The 23,089-nt window shown below is 36.2% G+C and overlaps 1 protein-coding gene across 2 annotated transcripts; it reads right to left on the bottom strand.

The window, feature by feature from the left end:
• Positions 1–2,025: 2,025 nt before the first annotated feature.
• Positions 2,026–22,884, bottom strand: LOC100370051 (uncharacterized). 2 transcript variants are annotated; one of them, XM_002732845.3, is made up of 11 exons: positions 22,755–22,884; positions 14,838–14,932; positions 14,419–14,717; positions 13,622–13,729; positions 10,774–10,876; positions 10,392–10,514; positions 8,950–9,093; positions 8,585–8,755; positions 7,973–8,172; positions 4,008–4,301; positions 2,026–3,564 (listed from the first exon to the last, which is right to left on the bottom strand). In XM_002732845.3, exons 3-11 carry the CDS (start codon positions 14,702–14,704, stop codon positions 2,405–2,407), a joined length of 2,589 nt encoding a protein of 862 aa, XP_002732891.1. In that variant the 5' UTR covers positions 14,705–14,717; positions 14,838–14,932; positions 22,755–22,884; the 3' UTR covers positions 2,026–2,404. The 2 variants fall into 2 exon arrangements, with proteins under 2 accessions (XP_002732891.1, XP_085356206.1); XM_085500080.1 differs by lacking the exon at positions 14,838–14,932.
• Between the last annotated feature and the right edge of the window lie 205 nt (positions 22,885–23,089).

A 23,089-nucleotide genomic window follows, 5' to 3' on the forward strand; every position in this document is an offset into this window, starting at 1 on the left:
CACACTAGATGCAAATATAGTTTTGTTTAAATATGTAATAATTTTGAGAAACAGAACTGTACATTGTGCAAGCATGAAAACCTCTTGTCACCAGAATCCTTGTGATGTGTGTGACAGCAACTGTCAATCGTCTCTTGTATGCAGATAGTTGTAGATAGTTTATTTTTTACATATATAGTTTTTACATATATAGCTGGGTAAAGTACCGGTAAAATATTCATTTCTGGTGACGAGGCAGCTTGTTGGAATCCGAATTCTGAATTCGGGTAAATATGCGTGGAAAATCCTGGGTCGACAAGTGTGAATCCTCACACCAAGGTGAAACGAAACACATTCGATCAAGGATTTGACCTATTAACTGTTCATGACCTCATAGGCAACAGCGGCTTTGATTGATCACCGGGTTGTAATATTTTTTTTTTTATCGTACGGGAAATGGTTAGTTTCGCATCACATAATTATGTGTTGCTACTATTGCTAGTGATCATGTGTTTTGTTTTTTTCTTCTTATTTAGCTAGGCTGCACAATGAGCGGCGACATTGTTTACATTCATAGTTGGACCTATATCAAAGCATGGAAGGTACTAACGGAAGGAGCCACAATGCCTCTCAAGTGGCCATTTAAGCCTCTTAACTGGCCTTATTTCCTTTTGTCAAGTTAATTCTGTTAAGAATATTGTCTAGCTCATCTTTGCTGTCGAGGATAGTTTGTGAATGTATACACAAGTAACGAGTTAGCGGAATATGATATAACTATTTTTAACGCGACCATAAAATATATGCGCATGCGCACTCTGTTCAACGTTTTTCAGGCGTGAAACCCACACACGGACGATGGTATCATTGAATAATGTAATCATTGACACAGGCAATCATGGATCACGTCTCATCACCATTACAAACAGAAAAAAAAAATCACAATAGTTCATTAGTTTTTCAATCAACGTTGTATCTGCCAAGAGCCAACAAGAACAAAAGATCATAGGGTAAAGCTAAATCAATAGCGCCGTGGCTCCTTCCGTTAGTACCTTCCATGATCAAAGTGACAACAACGTTCCCATGCAACTTTGATTGAGGTCGTTCACAGACATCGGAACAGAAAAAATTTGAATTTAGAAACTGCTCAAGATTTCTTTCACGGCAACAGGTTATTGTTTTCTTTTTACAAAACTATGCCAACATGTTTATAAAATACACACATTTTATTACAATACGATTTACATACCATCTGAATTGACGTTGTAAAAATAGGGTCGGGTCTGTGGAGAAAACAGTCAATATTTATCATTATCTTCGATGTGGGATGTTTTTGATCATACGCAAACTCTATGCAAAGAAATTTCCGCTATGATGGTTTTCACCATGATTTGACCTGAAGCAACATCGTTTGACCTAACAGGTCAAGTCTTTTGTTAAACAATCAAAATGCTGTGTCATGCAGACAAGTTTTTCGATATTGATGATGTAATATTTTTAATGCAATGCGGAAGTGAAATTTTTTTGAAAGGCAAGTGTGAAGGAAGTATTTATACACCCTTTCACCGTCTTGAACAGGCCACATCGAAAAATAGTTTACTCGTTCACACCCCATTCACGTAGTTTCAGAAAAGGAAAAGTTAACAATGAACCAAACTACCGTACTAAGCATGATTTTTATGCAATGAAACACTTTTTACACGCGTATTTTAATAAATGTCATTGTCGCCAGGTAAAAACACTCTGGGCTTATAATCGGGGATGCCCTCAACTAGTTAAATGTCTAAAAATAGAAGGGTGGGCACCATTTTATAGAACCAATTTGCATGTAAAAAAAATATTCTCATTACAGTATTATGAATCTATCTCCGACGATGCATATACAGCCAATCAAGCTGCCACAAAAAGGAATGAAGGAAAGGGGTCTATCTGTTTGGTTTATAAGAAGACTTCGGCTACTTGTTTTAACACACCCAACTAGATTATTTCCTTTGGTTATTATGCTCAGTGTAATAAAAGATTCAAGTAAAAGAAGCTGGCAATTAAATACACATTTAAAGGTTGTACACCAACATCTTTATTCAAACTACAGCCAAGATTTTTATTTTAAGACAGTCACAAGGGTAGCATGATTAATACAAAAATTTTCAATAAAATGCAGGGTAACACAAAAAAACTGGACACCAGAAATAGAGTGAAATCACAAATTTAAAAGTTCAAGATGTATAAATCTTGTATAAGCCTTATAACAATATACCAGTAAAAACATGATCAAGAAACAGGTACACATTTACTGTTCATCTAACAATTTCAAGGCAGAAAATACTATAAGCAAGCAATTTTATGACAACTTCTCTTGCAATGCATTGTTTTTTCGATACATAATTTGTTTTTCACAGAATTATAAACCACTTGTTGTGGTACATAACTAATAACGTCTTCCCCGACCCATGCCCATACCCATACCAGGTCCCATGCCAGGGCCAATGCCGGCTCCAGGACCCATACCTGCCCTTGGTCCCTGACCCATGCCACCAGGACCAGGACCCATACCACCAGGACCAGGACCCATACCAGGACGTCCTCTCCCACCTCCACCACCAAACCCTGGATCTCCACCCATACCAAAACCTCTATCCATTCCACCTCTGCCAGGAGCATTAAACCCACCTCCCCCATAACCATCCATTCCACCTCCAAACCCACCATCTTCTCCAACTCTTCGACCAAAACCACCACCTTCATTTTGACCATAATTTTCAAGTCGACCAGGACCACCATAGCCAGCCGGACCACCACGGCTACCGCCTGGAGCCTCACCTCTGGATCCAAATGCACCAGGGCCTTCTCCCCTTCCACCATAACCACCAGGCCCTTCATTTCTCCCTTCAACATTGGGACCCCTACCACTATTACCTAGACCACCAGCCTGACCATAACCAGATTCACTAGCACTCTGTGGACCTGTCAAACTAGCCTTTGCTTGAGACTGGCCACCAGTAGCACCCTTCACTATCTGAGAAACCTGACCTAGATTTTTTAACAAATTTGGTCCACTCTGAATCAAGTTGTCTAAAGCTTTCTGTACTGAAGGGTTGTCAAAATTTATCCCAACACCTGGAGCAGAAGCTTGGCCATTCTGTTGAGATAAACCAGGCTCACTTCCTGGTCCAGCATTCCCTGTTGAGGAAACTGGTGGAGCAGAAGACTGTGGCCTACTTTCTGCAGCCTTCCCTATTTTAGATAAAACATTAGTTGGAGGAGGAACAGGCTGATCCATAAGTGACGGAATTGAGGTTTGAGGACGAGTTGCAGGTTGCACTGGCTGAGCTTTGGCTTGTGGTTGCTGAGAAGCTGCAACACTAGCAATACCAAATGGATTAATATTTTGGCGGTTGGCAGTTGAATTATCTGCAGTTGTAGGAGTTGGTGCACTACTGGCTGCAGTACCACTTGGGTTGAATATTTTCAAAATCTTTGCTTGAAGATCAGCTTGCTGTTGTTGCTGCTCCTCCTGCTGCTGTCGCTGCTGTAGTAGTTGTTGCTGCTGCTGCTGCTGTTGTTGCAGTTCTAATAACTTTTGAGTGCCTGATGTAACAAACAAAACACAATATAAGGAAATTCACATGAAAGTTGCACATGTTTCACATCTTAAACTCTTATCTGAGATAGCACAGTGAAAGAGCCTCTTGGTATTATTAATCGTACTGGACTACTTGACATCACCTTGGACTACCCGAGTATGAAGAATATACTAGAGAACTACTTGATATCACACCCTGGGACTATCTGGGTGTGAATAATGTATTGGAGGACTACTTGATATCACCCTGGAACTACCTGAGTGTGAATAATGTATTGGAGGACTACTTGATATCACCCTTGGAATACACATGGACCATTGTGTTGAGAATGTACTGGGACCCTGCCCTAAGATTGACTGTACCCAAATTGTAGCTCTGTGAGGCCTAGAACAGCTAAAATCTAGGAATACAAGTAATTTCAATTAAATGAGAAATTGCAGCACTTACTAGCTTTATCGTCAGCAGTGGTCATTCGCACATCCATCAATTGTGCATTCCCAACTTCACCTTCCAAAAGCTTATTCTTGCGATCTTGAAGATAATCGATAACCTTACCCAGTTCTCCCACTGTTAGTTGTTTTCCATCAGCCAATAGACACAGGAGTTGTGGGACTGTTAACTCTACACCTGTGGCCAAGCTTAAATTTGCTGCTAAACTTTTTTCACGAAGGTTTTGCATGTAACGTTCAAAGTTACGCGCGATAAATGTCATGGCATCATCCAGCGGCATGTTCCTATGTTCTAACAAAAGAAGAAGGGGCACAGGATAATTATTATTTGAAAAAAAAAAAAAAAACAGTAATTTCATTTGCTGATAAAAAAAATTAGCCAATTCAGCAATATTCCTATCAAACACTGTCCATGTCGATGCACCTTTGTCTAACAGTAATTGATTGCAGAAGGGGGGTCTCAACCAATGTTATTAAGTCTGTTGTAACAGCTGTCAACTGATTGGCATAGTGACAATGACACAAACAAAATGACAAGTTAAACATATTGCCAATCATAGGGAATATACTTTGCTAATTTTCAAGTATCTATGGAAAACTATTCTGTCCCAGGACATACTGTATACGTTAAAGGGTGGCAGTCGTTGTGCCGGGTCCTGTTCGATATAACACTCATAGCGACGAATACAACGCGTGTAAAATGCTTTGTTTATTTACATGAAACTTGAACACGCACTGGGCGACGATTACACTTCTTTAATTTTTAATCCATCCATGGCAGTCAAAAAACAAGACAAAATTGTCTCCATGTGAAGGATTACAACCCTTTGTAGCAGATGTGATAGACCTAAAGTCATAGGTTATCTGGCAGAGAATTCATGTACTTGATTAACATTGCATGGCATGTCAGAAGTATAGTATACCGTACGAGATCAATACAGAAGGACTTGGTTATACTTATTGTACAAGGCGACATACAAACTGAGCATGTTGCAGGTATAACCATTTATGTTAAATCCGGAAATCTCAATTTAGAGTTTGATTTGAACATTGTTTCTCAGGGGAACAGAGGGCTTAAACAATGTTCTGGTCAATGAGTTGCATTACAAATAGTAGGATTGTACAATGCAATAATATGCAAATGTTTTGTAAAATTGAAGGATACTATACACAGAATACATTTTGTGGATACACTAGAATTATGCGGAGAAACTATTCATGGTTAAAATCTCCATCCAATAAAAATGGGTTGATGAAAGTCATACACAAGTAGATGAGCATGATTCAACTCTCCAGTTCCATTGTTCTTAGTTCAAAATATTTTGCTGACTGGCAAAATTTAGAAAAATGTGTTGCACAGTATTCGTTCACAGTATCTACCAGTAGTACAGGACTTAGTCACACTTAGTGCACAAAGTAAACCACTTGAGTAAAATTGAGATAAATTAGTGTTACGTCTGATTTGAGCATTGTAAAAAACGCGAGGCTAAAACAATGTACAGGGCAATGAATAATGATAATAAACAGATATGGGAAAATTTACTGTGAAATACATATATTTACAGTAGCATTAATTTGGAGATTCACATGGTTGATAAAAAAGTAGTACGCAAGTTGATGAGCATGATTTATAACAGGATATTTTAGCTTTACTGATAATTCTCTTGTTCCGCGGTATTTTGTTTAATATAAAGAGTTTGCTATTTCAAAAATGCATGAACTGGTCACAGTATTAGACTGGTACAGGAATTGGAATTTGATAAAATCAGTGTTGTGTTGGACTTAAACATTGTAGGGAATACAGGGCTCAAACAATATAAACAGGCCTATGAGTAACATTACAACTTGTTAACAGAAATTATGATGTAGAATTATGCAAGTATTTTATAGAAACCATATAAGCACAGAAATGTGCTTTGGGGATATATGTGTATATATATATTATTATTGAGTGAGGGAAATTTTCGTATTTAATCTTCATCCAGTGAAATACTTACATTGTTGAACATAATAAAAACATTGCTTGATGAAAAAGTCGTACGCGATGAGATGAGCATGTTCTATTATAAAGATATTTTAGTTTCAGTTGTAATTCTCTAGTTCCACTGTACTTCGTTCAATATAAAAAAATTGCGATTTTAAAATTTTAAGTGCATTGACAAATTGTCACAAAAGTCACCTACTTCACTGCTACAATATTTTGTCAACTCTGGGTAATTAGCAAAAAGCGTATTTTGCAAGCCAAAAGTGTTTAACAGTACCAGACTGGTACAGGATTTAGTTATACACGTTAAAGAAGGTAACACAACTAAGCATGTTAGAAGTACAACCCACTTTCACGAAACTGAGAAAACCTTTGTCATCACTGGCTTGAACAGTATGCAAACAGTATACAGGCCAGTAAGTTGCAATACAAGTCAAGTAATTAACAGAAATTAATGGGAAAATTGTCTGTACAATGTTCTTGTGCATACGTTAGTTGAGTAAAGGAAATCTTCCCAATTCAAAACAATCATCCTTTCAGCAAAATTCACATCGTTGAACACAAAAATGTAATGCGCGAGTAGATGATAAACATTGCACGATTATTAAAAATCCATTATTTTAGCTTCACTTCTGCTGTCTATATTATTAAAGTGAATAGGATAGGCAGACATTTTAAGTTGTTACTGTGTACATCATTTGTGTAAATGATCCACATGTAGAATAATATCACAAACGCAAAATGAAACATACATCATCCAAAGGAGTTAATTCAGATACATTAATAACAGTAATATATAGAAAAGATGGAAGCAATTTTAAAAGTACAATGATGATGATTAGAGAGTACTGCAGGTCAACAGTTTGATGTATTTAACCACTTGCATTTATCCATGTGCTGGGAAGAAAATTAAAATATAATTCTAGTTGCGGCAAGAGGGAAAATGTATATTCATTTTTCAACACACGATTATCAAGTTTGAAGAAATAGTAACATTCTGGGTATGAAAATTGAAAAAAAATTGAGGAAGCATGTGCTCTAGTTTGCCACAAACATGAATGCAAAATCTGGTTTCAATGCCTGCTGTTAATAATGAAGGACGTAATTAATGATAGATAGTAATGCTAGTTCAAATCAACTGGTAAATAATTGGTGTGCACACAAATTGGTTTTCCCTTTCCCCCAGTAACTTTTTTTTTTTACAAAATCACTATATGCAGAAGAAATGAGTTGACAAATTAGTACACACCGGGTAAAGTGGACAAATCTCATGTGATAACAATGTAATCATTGCATTTTGATCCCACTTGCGAGTATGTAACTACGTTACTAAATCGTAAAAACCAGAATAGCAAGTCTAAGTATGGAAGCAGTAGTACAGATTATTGTATACAGTGGGAGTGTGTTGCTATGCAGGGAATGAAAACTCTGATGTGAGGAGATAAATCGTTTCTATTACTATTACTTAAACAAAACATCAAACAGCAAGTTAAAACAACTCCTATCAGAGTAGAACTCTGACAGTTTATTTGTTGAAGTGAACACTGTAGCATCAAACTTATTCAGCCAAACTGAGGCAAGCCTCATTATTTATTTGAATTTTTTTAGTGTGCCTTGCTGTGTTGTAAACTTTTCTCATTATATAAGAAAAGAAAATATTTTGCGGCAATGACTATTTCATGAAAAAGGGAAGATAACTATTACGGACCCCCCCCCCCCCATAATAATTAAGTCACCATTAAGTTGTGACAAGTTTGTACAGCCAAAAATGTGCTTAAAGCATGGTGCATCCTGAATAAACCATTTCTGCTCAACCTAGGGAAATTACCTGTTACACAAAATTAATTACACAAATGTAGCAATTATTCCAAATACAAAATATAGATAAAACTCTGCATGTAGCAACACACCTAACACTCTACCTTTTTATTTGTTGAGTAATTTATGAGGTGTGTTACTGCAGGAGAAAATCACAATACCTTGTGGTGTCCCATGTAGTATATTCAGAGTAACTGAGCGATGAAGTTCATGCTGGCTTGTGATCATTGTAGCATATAACACACCACGTCTTGACACGTCATCTAAGGCTTGTCCCAAAGAAACATCAGATGTTAAGAAAATAATATCCACTATCAGACCAATCTGCTTTAGACGTCTTTCAACTGTCTCTGCATAATCTCTGCATGGAAAAAATATTAAGCATTATTTCTTGTATCACTCCCTGATGTACTGTATACACCATGACATAGGAAAAGGACTCAAGTTGAGGGTGAATTATACGTTTACTTAAGTTTTAACATGTGTAGTAAAATAAGCCATGCAGTTACGGTGCGTCATATACAGTTACACTGACACATAGTGTACTATTGCCACAGAAGTCATATACAGTTACACTGACACATAGTATACTATTGCCACAGAAGTCATATACAGTTACACTGACACATAGTATGCTATTGCCACAGAAGTCGTATACAGTTACAGTGTTTGAACATGAATGATTTGTACATGTCCTTTATATAATTCATTTCACCACTAGATATATAAATACACGTCTTTTATGAAAATTGCTTTGGCGACTTGAATCTTACCGTTGTTGTCTATTGACCACAATTACTTCGCAATCAACAGGTCTTTGTATTGGATCCGGTGTTGGTTGTGGTGCAGGTTCTTTGAAATCAGCATAAGCACGGGGAAGTCTATCACGAGCTGACGGTCTTTCATAATGATCTCTTTCTCGAATCTCATCTCGCCTTGGGTCCCTGCAAGACAGAACAAAATGATTCTTTAATAATAGTGTTCCTGTGATTGTATTCCATACTATCATGTTAATGTTAAATCATATTTCCAGGTGTAAATTATAATGGCGGCCAGATTTCAGTATGCAAATCACATTCTCTGGCAATGCCAAGCAGTGTATGTATGGCATCAGTTGATAGAAATAATGTATGGTTACCTGGCATATGGATCATCACGTTCATCTCTAATATCTCGTACATCCCGGCGTCCTCGATAGTAATCATCTACACGGTCTCTTTCGCGTGGTGGAAAGGGATCATGCCGGTCATAAGGATCACGATCACGTTCATCTAATAAACGCCTGAAAATATTACATACTTAACTTGTACCTTATCTACATATACAATCTTAGCATAATTAAGCAGCACAAACAAGACAGTTCATACAAGAACCAACTGAATTGTTTTCCCATACATTATTGATGTTTTTAAAGACACGTCATGTGTGAACATAAAACCTTTATGTTCACTTAATGCATGGTTAGACCTTTTTTAGGGATCTCAGGTTTTAAAGGTACTGATGCTAATATGTAAACCTTGCACGATAAGTAAATTATGAACAGGGTAAAAGTAATTTGACATTTCTGTTAACCGGTACACAGTAACTAGGCATGAAAAGGGTATGATAAAACATGTTATTGCTTCATCAGAAGAGCATATGCTTATGTAAACGGTCGAGTCTATGGTAAATATGAGATTCCACTATACAATATATACAATACATGTATTTGGTTTAGGTGTGTTTTTTAAATACCTGTAAAGAAATTTTGTTTGGCATATATATATATTTGAGATGTTTTGTAAACACTGCATGGAACCCACTGCTGAACAATACACTTATATTAAAAAGGTAAGAATATTACAGAATGTTATTGTGAACATAATGCACATTCGTACCAGAAAAATTACAAGCAACACAAGATTAAAAGTTGAACACAAGTTATTTTTATTACAATCATTAGTTTTTAGTTCTAGAAAAACAAGACGTTGATGATAAATAAATCAAAATTCTTAAGAATGCCTTTAACTATGGAACAGTCCAAATTAAGATTGACAACACAAGTGAGAAATTTAAAATAGACACAAGTGAGAAATTTAAAATAGACCGAAGAATAAGGCAGAAATGTGACACAGGGACACGAACAAATGAATTTCATTGCAGCATTGGAGGAAATATTCAAAAGAACTGATCTACTAGAGAAGGGAATTAAAATAAATGGTTAACATTTGCAGAAGATATAGTACTTTTTGCTTGTGATGTTAAGGAATTAGAGGAACTGTTATCTTCCTTAAATAATGCAGGGAAAAAGGACGGCATGATCTTGTATAATGTGCGTGCAAGAATGATACAGAATAGTGGGATAAAATAATTTAGGGCGAAGAATTGAAAAGCGTAGTTGCAATATATCTATATAGGGCAGTTAGTAACAGTAGACAATAAGCAGTCATAGAAAATAATAGGATAGGTTTGAGTAAGCTTTGGAAGATATAATGGCATAATGAAGACACAAAGATACTACAGTTGTAGTTTGTCTCAAAAAAAACATAATGGACAATACAGTGGGTCAATTCAAATATCAGCCTCTCATCAAAAACTCACCTCCGATCTAGTTCTGAGTCTCTTCCTCTATATCGGTCAGCATAAGGATCACGTAATGGTGAACGTTCACGAGATCTTTGCCTATCATAAGGCCTATCATAAGGATCAAATCTGTCATAGTCACTAAAATCAAAACCAAAACACTTAAGATAAAGTACAGATAATCAAATTATCAAGTGATCATAATACTATAAACTACTTTAATTTAACGAAACTAGTTTTCCGGGTTCCTGCAGCATGAAGTGTTGGTGAATTTGGTGCAATTGTCTTCACAAATGGCATAAATCAAGAAGATTCCCAGGGTCAACCCTACAGGTTGATATTTTTAATACATTTAAACTGTGCAGCTACATGTATACTAGTATCACAGTGCAATACGTACAGAATTCTGCTGCCTTCTCTGCTTCCTCGATCTCTATCACGGTCTCTATCCATAACTGTTCTAGCTTCTTGATTTTTTTGTCTCTCACCAGCAAGATTACAATCTAGAAAAAAGATTGCCCTACTATTTTATTGTGGTAGAACGGATTTCAGAGAAGGCATTACCCAGGGCCATTAAGCTAAAAATTTACTACTATTCACATATGCTACATGTACACACATTTGATGGTCAATTTTGATGAAGAAAGATCTCAACAAACCATCCCTCTCCAAAAGACTGGCACTTCAAATTCAAATCAATTTTTGCAACATTGGATCACAATCATTTCACAACCGCTCAACTGAATGACAACAAATGACCTGTCCGCTGTCCTTGGGTGGCTTTTGCAAAAGTAATTTGTTCAGGTGTCTGTCAAAAATTAATGATTTACTGAGACAAATATGAACTGCCTTATTATATTCATTGTGTGACTACTGTATTATTTGAAAAGTTAAAAAAACACCCTTAAAGTATAATTATCATGTTGCAAGCTCTGCTTTGTATGTAAATCAACTCAAATAGTTAGTGATTAAAATGCATGTAAAGCATACAGCTAATCAGAGTTGACATAGCATATGACAATGAACAGATGTTGAATTGCCAAAGAATGCAAATACCGTTAAAGTCCTATTATAAACCGCGGTTTATATTACAATGTATCAATTTAAAAATTGGGATCAAAAGCTCAAGTTCGGGGTGCGGTTTCTATTACGTACATATTGCAATCACTAAATGGGCGTGGTCATTTTTTGTCCACAACACATGCACAAAACAAACAATACACCGTACAATCTCTTGAATAGGCATCAGGGAAGAGTGAAAGGCCTTATTTTGGTTCTAAAATAGGCGTTACGAAATGTTGAAAAATTACAGTCAATCAAAAAAAATTCACATGATACAAAAAATACTCAGTATTTTTAATGTAATATGCATTTATTTTTTTAATTTTCTTGGTAACGAAAAGTATATTCTAACAGAAGTTTCAAATAAAAACACGAATGCACTGCTTAGTAGCAAATGATCACATAACGGTAGCTCGATCCGGCCATGCTGCGGGTCACAAGTGAATAACTTACTTGTTTTCGAAGTGTTGATATAGTGATTATTATTTAGTAGTGATTACAATAACGCACGAAAAATAAATTCGTTGAATTTTTATAAAATCCAAGTAAAATTCAACTTAGTTTCCCCGTAAGCGAATGATTTCAGTCACGTGTAAACAGCCGATACGATATCCATGCTGCATGTTTTTGAATGCTCACGTGACGTATTATTGACCGGATAGGTCAAGTCGCTAATTAACCAATCAAAATGCTGGATGGTGCCCACGTGTCTAAATTACATAGCTCATTTGAATATGTTAATGACAGTTCAGCGACCTCATGGTGAACGCAACACGGAAGAGATTTACCGATAATGTAGCGCGATCTTTTGCCTTTGATTTCCATGGGAAAACAGCATGATTTTTTTTTTTAAATCAAGAAATTATTTGTTTTCGAAAGATAAATTATTCTTCAATGCTCAGTTTAACACTTTTACGGTGATAAAAGCTCATTGTCTAAAACTTACGAAACACAGACGTATTCAGAAAGAGTATTGACAGAGGTCGCCGCCAAAACAAAAGCAGTTTCATTGCCTGTCTGACCGCCTGTGGTCTGACATCCTATCACCGCTGAACAATAAATAGGTGTGAATATTTTAGGCATGTTGTCGAAACAAATGAATAGGATTAGGAACAATGCCGTTTTGGAACAGCTGGTTGAAACAATGAAGTCAGTCACGGTCTTGTTGAATTGGGGGTGCGGTTAGTAATAGGTACTTTTCAAGTTTTCAATTTTTGTTAAGAACTCTTCAACCCCGAAGCCGGAATTGGGGGTGCGGTTACTATTACGTATGCGGTTTATATTAGGACTTTAACGGTAGTTTGTGTCCAGTGGAGAGAGAAGTCAATAGTACTGTTGCCTCCTGAGAATCTTCAAACACTGCAATCCTTGTTTTTGATGTTTTTAAATTAGTATTATTAAACCTATAATTCTGTTCTAAAAGCTGAAACAAATTCCTGTGAATTTTGATTTTCAAAATGTATAGACTTCAACAAAAAAATGTTTTGTCAAATGAACTGTTTGTCAAGTATGAAATATATGTTTATCTTTCAAAATGTGAATGCAACATTTTGCTTTTTATGTATTTTTGCATTGTTTTTGTTTTGATAACTTTGAACTAAACAAATTTTCTATTGGCTCCATATTTTGATCAAAAGTTTGGCACCAAATTCATAGGAAAGGTTATGTTGATTTTCTGACACCTTGTTTTCTGTTAAGATTTTATTGATAGGTTGCAAATACGTATCCGACTGTGCAACAACTCTCTCCATGATTTGGCATTGAATCCCAGTGAAGTATTCCTATGGGATTTGGTTGACACATTACAAATGATATTATTACAAGATAAATGATTTGCTTCATTGAACACCTACAACAATGCATATTCCTACTGAGATCCAGTGACCTTTGATGTGTATCACCAGTGACCATTCAAGTAGAAAAAGTCAAAATATTTTATTTTATCTGATTTTCTGATGACTAAGTTTGAAAAAGTTTGGAATAGAATTGGCAAAGTTATTGTGGACACTAACAATTATTGACAGACATTTTTCCTTTAATAAACCTTTTTCTTCCATCTTTGATGATACAAGCAAAGTAATAAAAAACACAGGTAGAAAGTGATTCATCCCCTACAATTAGGACAGGGGCAAGCAATACAATAGGTGATTGTGACATTAAAAATCAGAACGAGAAAAATAACATACCTACTCTTCGTGATTTAATATATGTATTATTGTACTTCTCAACACCACGCTCAGCGTCTTCCTTGTTAAAATATTGTACAAACGCAAAACCTCTGTGTACAGAGACTCCTGAAAAAAGATAAATTGAAAGAATGAACCACATGACATAACAGGTTTCATCATTGAACATAAACACACAACTGAAGTATTATTTTAGAATTTGATATTGTCCACAAACGGATAAGTAATAATATTCAGTACGATATTTATATTTGTAATTGGCTAGTCCTGATACGACGACAGGGTTTTTTCTGAATCTGGGAACAGGAGCGCAGCACCCTGATGCTCTTATCTGGCGCCCTCTTACAGAATTGCAGATTGAACTTTCAAGTCATAAATATTTGTTTTGAGCCGCACACTGTCGTGCTGCCGTACAACATGCAATCTTTCTCGAATACATTTTTCTGTGAAAACTCAGTTAAAACAGCGCAGAAACCTTCTGATATAGCGTTTCCAGGTCGATCCGCCTGTGTGTGCTTATTTTGTTTATTTTTTTCTAGAAAAACTGTTACGACATATGCAGTGAAGTACAGTTGAAAGAACAACTAGACTAAAGATGCAAACAGATTTTGCCGTTACTATAGTAATGCATAGTTCAATACAATGCCCGACAAGGTAACTACTACAAGTCTATATTGTCCAATTGATGGACATCCCATGATATAACATATGTACCAATCATTTTGGAGAACAAGTATACCAAGACATTCACACCAGCACACTCATTATCTTACAAATCAAATAAATATTTTAATTACCTGCAACTTTACCGCATAAACTAAACAAATCGTCTAACTCATGCCGGGAAATCTCCTCAGTGCCTAAATTTCCAATAAAAACACGAGAGTCTATGTCCTTTGGGTCTTTGCTATTTGTAATATTGCCAAAGGTTTTTTTATCTCTTTCACTGCTTCTCACTGAACTTCTAGTTCGAGATCGGGATCGACTTTTGCTCCGAAGGCGGTCACGACCTTGACGAGAAGAAGAGCTTTCAGAGGATGTGCTTCTGTCCCTTCGTCTATAAACACCCCGACTTTTGCTCATGTCGTGAGTGCTCCTGAAATCCAATATCAACATTTTGTTCATACACACGACTACAAAAAACTTTACCTTGACACATTAGCACAAACACTATGTGCATTAGCACAAGTAAAATGTAATATGTTAAAAGACTTACGCAGAAGAGATGCATGTCAATCACTTATTCCAAAACCAATATTATGTGTACTTGGTTTCTTGTTTTGTCGAAAGAATTTCCAATTGGCACGGTACCTGTTTAAAAACATAGTTGAACTCTGGTGACCTTGCCCTTTGTTATATAATATTATTCTCTTTAGTTTGTTTCAATATCAATATGCATTGTCATAATTAATTTTGATACAAACAAGTTTTGGGGTTGAAACAACAGTGGGAAAGCAATTTACCGAATGTCCTTGATAGATATAAATATCTTACAAAAACATTGGTGCCTAATTGGTTTTATTATTTTAAGGGACATAATTTTCAGCTTTATTCAAAGTAATTTAGATTTTTTATCATAAAAACAAATGCCGCAGCTCAGAAAAATGTGCTGCATTTAGACGCGAATAGATTTATAAATCATGCAAGATACCAGAAAATCTTAGCTGGCTTTTGTTCAAAAATTAATGATTTACTGAGACAAATCTTAACTGCCTTATTATGTCCATTGTGTGACTACTGTATTACTTGAGAAGTAAAAAAAAACTCCCTCTACGAATAGCTATTATGTGGCAAGCTCTGCTACGTTATGCAAATCAACTTAAATAGTTGGTGTTTAGTGAAGAAAGGACAACAGTACTTTTGCCTCCTGAGAATCTTCAAACACAGCTCTTTGTTTTTAAAGTGCGATTTTAAATTATTATTAAAGCTCTATCATTCTGTTCTAATAGCTGAAACAAATTCCTGTGAATTCTCATTTGTCGAATGGTCTGTCTGTCAAATACAGAATACCTATTTTTGAGTACAATTATTTTTTCAAAATGTGGATGCAACGTTTCGCTTTTTATGTATTGTTTTTGATTTGATTACTTTGGAGTAAACAGATTTTCTATTAGCTTCAGATCTTGATCAAGTTTGTCACTCAATTCATAGGAGTGCTTATATTGATTTTCTGACATCTTGTTTTCTGTTAAGATTTTAGGTTTGCAAATTTGTATAAGACTGTGCAACAACTCTCTCCATGAGTTGGTTTTGAAACCCAGTTTAGTATTCCCATGGAATTTGGGAGATACATTACAATAATATTATTACAAGATAAAGGATTTGCTTCATTCAACACAGACAACAATGCATATTTCCACTAAGATCAGTGACCTTTGAATGTGTATCACGGTGATCAGTCGTAGAAACAGTCAAAATATTTTATTAGATTTTCTCAATTTTTGCATGATATTTTCATACAGGACATCTGTTGTTCATACTCAGGGAAGACTTTATACTGATGAATAAGGTGACCAAGTGTGATAAAGTTTGGAATAGAATTAGTAAAGTTATTGTTCACACAATAACAATTATTAACGACCACGATGACAACAACGGCAATGCCAGACAGAAATTGTTCCATTACCATATTTATCCGGGTATAAGCCCAGGGTCCTGAACATGGAAAATTGCCAAAAAAAAGGGGTGGGCGTTTGCCAGGAGATCCCTGGCAAAAAAACGAAAATTCGAGAAAATTGACAACACGCACATCTAACTGCGGCAGGGAATAGAACGGCAAATGAAAACATGCAACGGAAATAAATGAACAATATGCAACACTAGAAGTAAAACAAAAATAATCATAATGTATTGCTTATAATGTGACAAATAAACCAGAAATAATAAAAATCGACAGTGAGGAATCATTTGAATTAGGATTTTCCCGCCGACCAACACGCCCATACGCGTGAACTCAAAATGAATTAAAATGTCAGGGGTTAAACTGCGTAAAATGATTTCCGGTCGACAAATTACGAATCAACCGTCATACTAAATCAATAATAATTTACAAATTTACACAGTAAAAATTATAAAAATTCATAGCTGTTTGAAAAAACTTCTCAGATCTTTATTTGTACATTTATTGCCATCTTCGTGAAACTCAAAACCCTCAAATGTCCAAGTCGGCGTCACTGTAGCCGTCAAACATTATTCCTGAAGTTCGTCAATATCGTCCCACACAATTTGGACTTGGCACTTTTAATCCACGAATTTCGCAGTCTGTCAGCTTGGCACTTTTCATTCATGTCTAATCATAATAAAGAGACAAGAAAAATGGGGTCGCTCTGCTGCGATTGCAGACGATGCTTTTGTTTACAGTCTAGCAACCATCTTTGACCTTTATGCATCTGCTTTACTGATTGACTAAGAATGACATCACTACAAGTATTTCATCATAAAGGTCAAATCGTGACATTGCTTTCTTATCAGACTCGACGCTTATTAATCACTGTGAAAGTTATCATTCAGCATGTTCCGGCGGTTGGAATGTCTCACTATATGGATATCGCAGTGGACTTGAAATAGGAAGTTTTTTTTTTATCCAACGACAGAAGAAATGCAATAGCGGTGATAAAAGATGGTAAAAAAGTTGGCAGTCTTCGGCGTGACATTGCAAAATTGCTGGCCCCAGTTATGGATTTGCAAGCTGCTACAAAATATTTATAAAGCCAAAATAACGTGATTTCAACCATTCTCCCAGGTACGGGTTGCTACAATATTACAACATTGTTTTCATTGTCGATTACGCTAAAGCAGAACGAGTGCGACACTTGCTTAGCGGCTCTCCTTATACGATTTGCTTGAATCGTTTCTAAGGAAGCACAAACCAAACGGCCGGCCCTTTTTAGGGTAAAGTCAACTGTTAATACAACCACAGTCAACGAATAGAAAATAGTTTTTTTTTTGTGTGTGTAGAAAAAGACCCCTGGGCGTGTGCAATGGATATGACCTCAACTTCTTTATTGTGTCAGAAGTAGGGGGTGGGCGTTTGTCCAGGCATGGGCTCTTACCCGAATAAGTACGGTAATGTATCTTTTCCTTCTTTGATGTTACGGGCAAAGTAAAAATGTTCTCACACTTACTGTCTGAGAACAGTTCTATAAAGAGTATGTATCAAGAGGAGCAGAAGTACCGTACTCCCTCCCCCCCCCCCCCCGAGTATAAGCCCAGAGGCCTGAACATGTAAAATCGGGAAAATTAGGGGGTGGGCTTATACTTGAGGACAACCTCATAACAAACAATTTTTTCGGCGGTTTAAAATTGTAACCATCTTCCCAACCATGAACAATTATCCAAATTTCATTTTTCATTCACAGAGCCGGTCTCTGAGAAATATTACGTCTCTTATTTCCATGACACTTTTTACAATGAAGAAACAAACATGTTCATAAAAATACACACATATTATTACAATACATTTACATACCGACTGAATTTACAGTGCAAAAATGGGTAGGGTCTTGGTGTTCTCCCCATGCCTCTGAAGCGACATGGTACCGCGACGCTTAGTCACTCACCCGTGATGCTCATTGCTTTGTTTACAAGTGTCAGTCTCGTCTTGCACGTATTTAAAACAATAACATGTATTGATCGAAAGGTAATCCCGCTTTTGTTAGCCATACAAAGACAGTGATAAAACCGGAAGTCTGCAAGAATTTGCGAAGTCTTTCAAGGGTGCATAGCCTCCAAATCCCAAAAAATTACTAGAGTAGCAACAATTTGCCCATTGCACACAATGGCAACAATGTGACAAAAACAGTCACGGCCGTACGTCGGGAAGATCAACCCCGATTTGCTGCACTTTGATTTTTTTATCACTCAATCGCCAGTGACATCAATCACCCCAAAATTTAAAAAAACAAACAAGTGAAATTAAGTCTCATTCAAAAGAAAAGTATGAATAACTCAACAGCACACTTGACGGGTTAAGAAAAAACGAACTCTGAACTATGGAAATACCCGATTCATAGGGTGCCTCAGTACCGAAGAACGCCGCCCTAAGGCGACATAATGCACGTTGCAACAGTGTGACCGATGAATGCTAAATTACAGGGGGTTCTGATCAAGGTAAAGATGGCAGCGAAGAGTGCATGTTTTTTCCGCGATGTTTAAAAACAACATCTCATTGGCGATTTTGATGTAATGCCTATGATAATCGTCAATGAATCGTTTTAATAAACAATTTGTGTATTTCACACCAAAACGTCAGATACCGATGATTGCAATAGCAGCAGTGAATACCCGTTTAACACAATGCCGTCACCTTACAATGTTACGGTGATCGTAGCGTTACTCATAAGGTATATTGCAATGAAAAATCGCTGACTATTAGTGCCGAAATGCCATTGTAGAATTCTTTCCTAATTATTAATTTCAACATATTACAATATCTCGCTGACTTTATAAATTTAACCAAAAAATGTTTTGCCCGACATTTATATAATAATAATTTTATTCAACACAAAAATCTACTACAGAGTAAATTTATGGTTGTACATGTTTCATGAACCGACAGTGACATGAGCACTAAAACTTGTACACAATGATGAACCAGTTACATCCATGGATAACATTATATTCACTGACAAGTCTTTAATTTTTTTTTCATTTTTATGCTGTTCTATTTCAAAACCATTTTCGACTTGATACAAAAACATAAAATACAATGCAGTAAAATGATATAAAATTTATCAGATATAAGAATATCTTGTCTTTAATTAATCAGGGTTCTCCATGGTTTGAAAATTAAACAGGGCGCATGTGAAGTGGGCGTGGCACATTTGTAACGTGCATCATTGGCAAGGATGTTGATAAATGGAAACCAAAAAATCTATTAATCTACATATTATTACATATGCATAATATATATTTATTATTACAAAATGAATAGGAATTTTGAAGAGCTATTAAGTAAACGTCAGCACGTACAATCAGCTGATTTTAGCTGCACGATTCCTCAAGCGGCGACATCAGTTGTTTACAAGTAATGATCGTGTCCAGAAAAAGACGCAACAAGTTTGTTAATTTATTTTCCCAAATAGATACATACATGCTTTATTTAATTTTTAGCAAAAATTTATATTTATGATTTATATTTATTTGGATGAAGCAAAATAAAATGTATGATGTCGCACAAATATTCGTAATTGGTTCGTTAAAAAACTTGCATGAATGGCACCAAAAACCAAGGTGATCAAACAAAATAAAATGTACACAATAGAAGATTTTCGATCTGCAGTTAACAGTTACTATCAAAAATAATAGAATTAGGTATAAAAAAACAAAATACATAGTTAAAAGAATAATTTTCATTCGAATCCAAAGTTTGTTGATGTCTGCTTCGTTGAAAACGGCTATGACCCGGAAACAGTTCATTTTACTGTGTGCACCCTGATACTATGTCACGATGCTTTTGATTGGCCAAAGCCACGCATTGACGCGAAAAACAACCAATCAGAATATTTGTTCCTAAAGAACACAAGTAAATTTATTTCCTCCACTTATGATGCGAGTTGAAAGCATGGCCGTTTTACAGGGGTTTTTAAATCGTGATTTAAAGAAAATTCAACTTTAAATAGTGACATTTAAATATAAACATTTACATGTTCAAGCAAGCATTCGTGTGGACTTCTTGGTGATCAGCAATGTCTGTGATGGTACATCGGCTGCGCTGGTCGTTTACCGATCATGCAAGTGCATAGCTGCCCAGTTGCTGCCTTTGTTCCACTCAGCGGTGACGATGTTGCCGCTCCCTAGTCACGGTGTGAACTTGGTTTTAACCATAGACCTCATGTTTAATGAATGGTTTTACCGATAACGATTTTATATATTTAGACGTCACCCTGGCAGTAAAAATATGGGTACGATAATGCACTTTTCTAGGCCACATGTTCATTTTTAATCTTGTTGAAAAAACTTGAAACTTTTTGTTTGGTGGTGTTATCACCTCACGGTGACCTGCTACGATAACAAACCGGAATTTTCACAGTTGCACCTTAAAACAATGAACCAGTTACCCTGAGCACGATGAATAATCTTCGGAAGACAATGAGTGTTGGCCTGTTTTGTAAACAATTCTTTGTCTGGGACCATGCAGGGCGCACAGGAAACATAACAAGGGCGCTGACAATTTAAACAGGGCGCCAATTTCAGATAACGGGGCGCGGCGCCCTGTAAAACCCCTTGTGGAGAACCCTGATTAATTGTAGATTGACAATATTTGTTGGGAAAAACTGATTATCATGCAAATAAAATTACGCAAATTAGATGCATTGTTATGCAAATTGACCATGATGCTTGACATAAAGTCTGGGGAGAACACTGGGTTTGTGGGAAAACAGTCGAAGGCAAGATCTTTATAATTATCTTCGTTTGGAATGTCTTTGATCGTACGCAAACTCTCGATACAAAGCAATTTCCGCCATGATGTTTTTCATCATGACTTGACCTGAACAACTTCCTTTGACCTAATTTTCGTTAACCAAATAAGATGCTGCGTAGTACAGAAGAAGTCTTCCGATTGTTGAAAAATGCCATTAACCAATCAGAATGCTGCATGGTAATGCCGGAAGAACACGAAGTTTTCCCGAATGGTAGTGATCATAAAAAGTACATTGCGGAAGTAAAGTGTTGTCATAGCATGATGTGTTGGTATGGATTTCAGATGAAAACTGCATGATGGTTTTTTAAAAGAGGTGATTAGCAATTTTTTACATGATTCGCGATTAAAGTTCAAATGTAGATTGCATACTCAATCATGCAATAAACATGGTTTTTTTCTTGAGTAGTGTAAACTGATCATGAACTCCGCTTGGCCCATGTTATACCGGGGTGGAATTGATTTTGAAAGAATTTTCGCTTTCAATCGAAAGACTGCGTCGATCATCAAAGAATTTACTTGCGAACAATGAGTTGCTAATTTTGCAAAATTGACTTGTATTGTGTTATAAGCCGCTACCACATCGTGCGACTACGTCTATTGTTCACAAAAATATAATCCACGACTGGCAGTTTAGACAGGAAAATATTTAGACAGGAATTTTAGAAGATAAAATGAACAACTAGAATTGAAACATGATAGTTTAATGATAGCATTGAACCTTGGTGTTTACATATATATTCAGTTCATACAAGTGTATTTGAGGTTTGTATTCAAACTTAGTAGCTTGATTATTTTTAAATATTTTTTGTTTAGGATTGATTGGCAAATTGGCCAACCTTCTTGGAATTTAATCTTTGGGGAATTATTGGTAATGGACTCTGCCCACCCGGAACAGAGGATGAGCACCAGTAGCTGCATTCAAGAATGGGGGGGGGGGGGGTATTACATAAAAAAATGGTACGATAAAAAGTAAATTTTTATCTTACTCCTGATTGATTCTGCTAATGTTTGGGAGACAGTGATGTAGCTCAGTTCTCAGGAAAGGATAGAACACAAACGAATTAATTTCTTTCACTGAGAAATGAGTGTACTGGCATGATACAAGTAAATTATTAGAACCAACAAACATAATACACGGTAGTATACAACAGCACTAATATACAATTTTTATTTTGTTTATATGTTCCCATAAAATGCACACGTGATGCATTTATACAGAGTTGACACTCTGGCATTACAGTACACAACCAGCTGACCATGACCAACTACTAAATACTTATTTCATCCGGGGCACTATTTCACCATGTTAAGATTATTTTGATTCATTTTTTTTATTCCATTCATATTGTTTCAATCACTGACCAACGTCTGCAAATTCGCAGTTCTTGCTCGGATTTGAATCGCCCGACGCATTTCACCACTGCAGTTAGTAAGTATTGGTGTATGTGGAGAAAAAAGGTTGCGATTCTACATAATGTGATACGGAAAAATCAAGTAAAATTAAGAATGATATAAGGATTAAGAAAGAAATAAGTGCATGCATTGTGTATTTAAATTTATGGACGTGTTACAAAGAAATTGAAAACAGTCGGCCATTTTTTTGTTGTCCTCCAGAAAAATGGAGTTTGGATCGTACAAAATGCGACTTGTTTGATAAAAAGGCAGGTTCCTAATCATGCGTAAATATAACATATTTAAAAATGTACTTACCAGTGTGATAACAGATTCGCTTCAGTGCGACCACTAGAAAATTAAAAAGAGTTTCAGAAAATGAGGAACAACTACTGTCACCAAACACGCATGGCGTCTCGACCAATGTAGAGATCGTCGTTCAGCCTAATCTCGCGATAGGTGAGACTTTAATTTCAATGCCGCCAATGTATGAAAGAGTTTGATTGGGCAGTGGAATATTTTTTTTGCTATTTTAACCAATCAGCATTTGTGTTACATATCTTGTCGGGATTGAAGGATTGATTGTAAGCGCGAAACCACAGGGAACCGGAAGTGGGGAACATGACGTTAGAGCAGACGCCTTGATTCTGCGA

This window comes from Saccoglossus kowalevskii, chromosome 6, assembly GCF_978046115.1.
Source record: "Saccoglossus kowalevskii chromosome 6, keSacKowa6.1, whole genome shotgun sequence".
NCBI lineage: Eukaryota > Metazoa > Hemichordata > Enteropneusta > Harrimaniidae > Saccoglossus > Saccoglossus kowalevskii.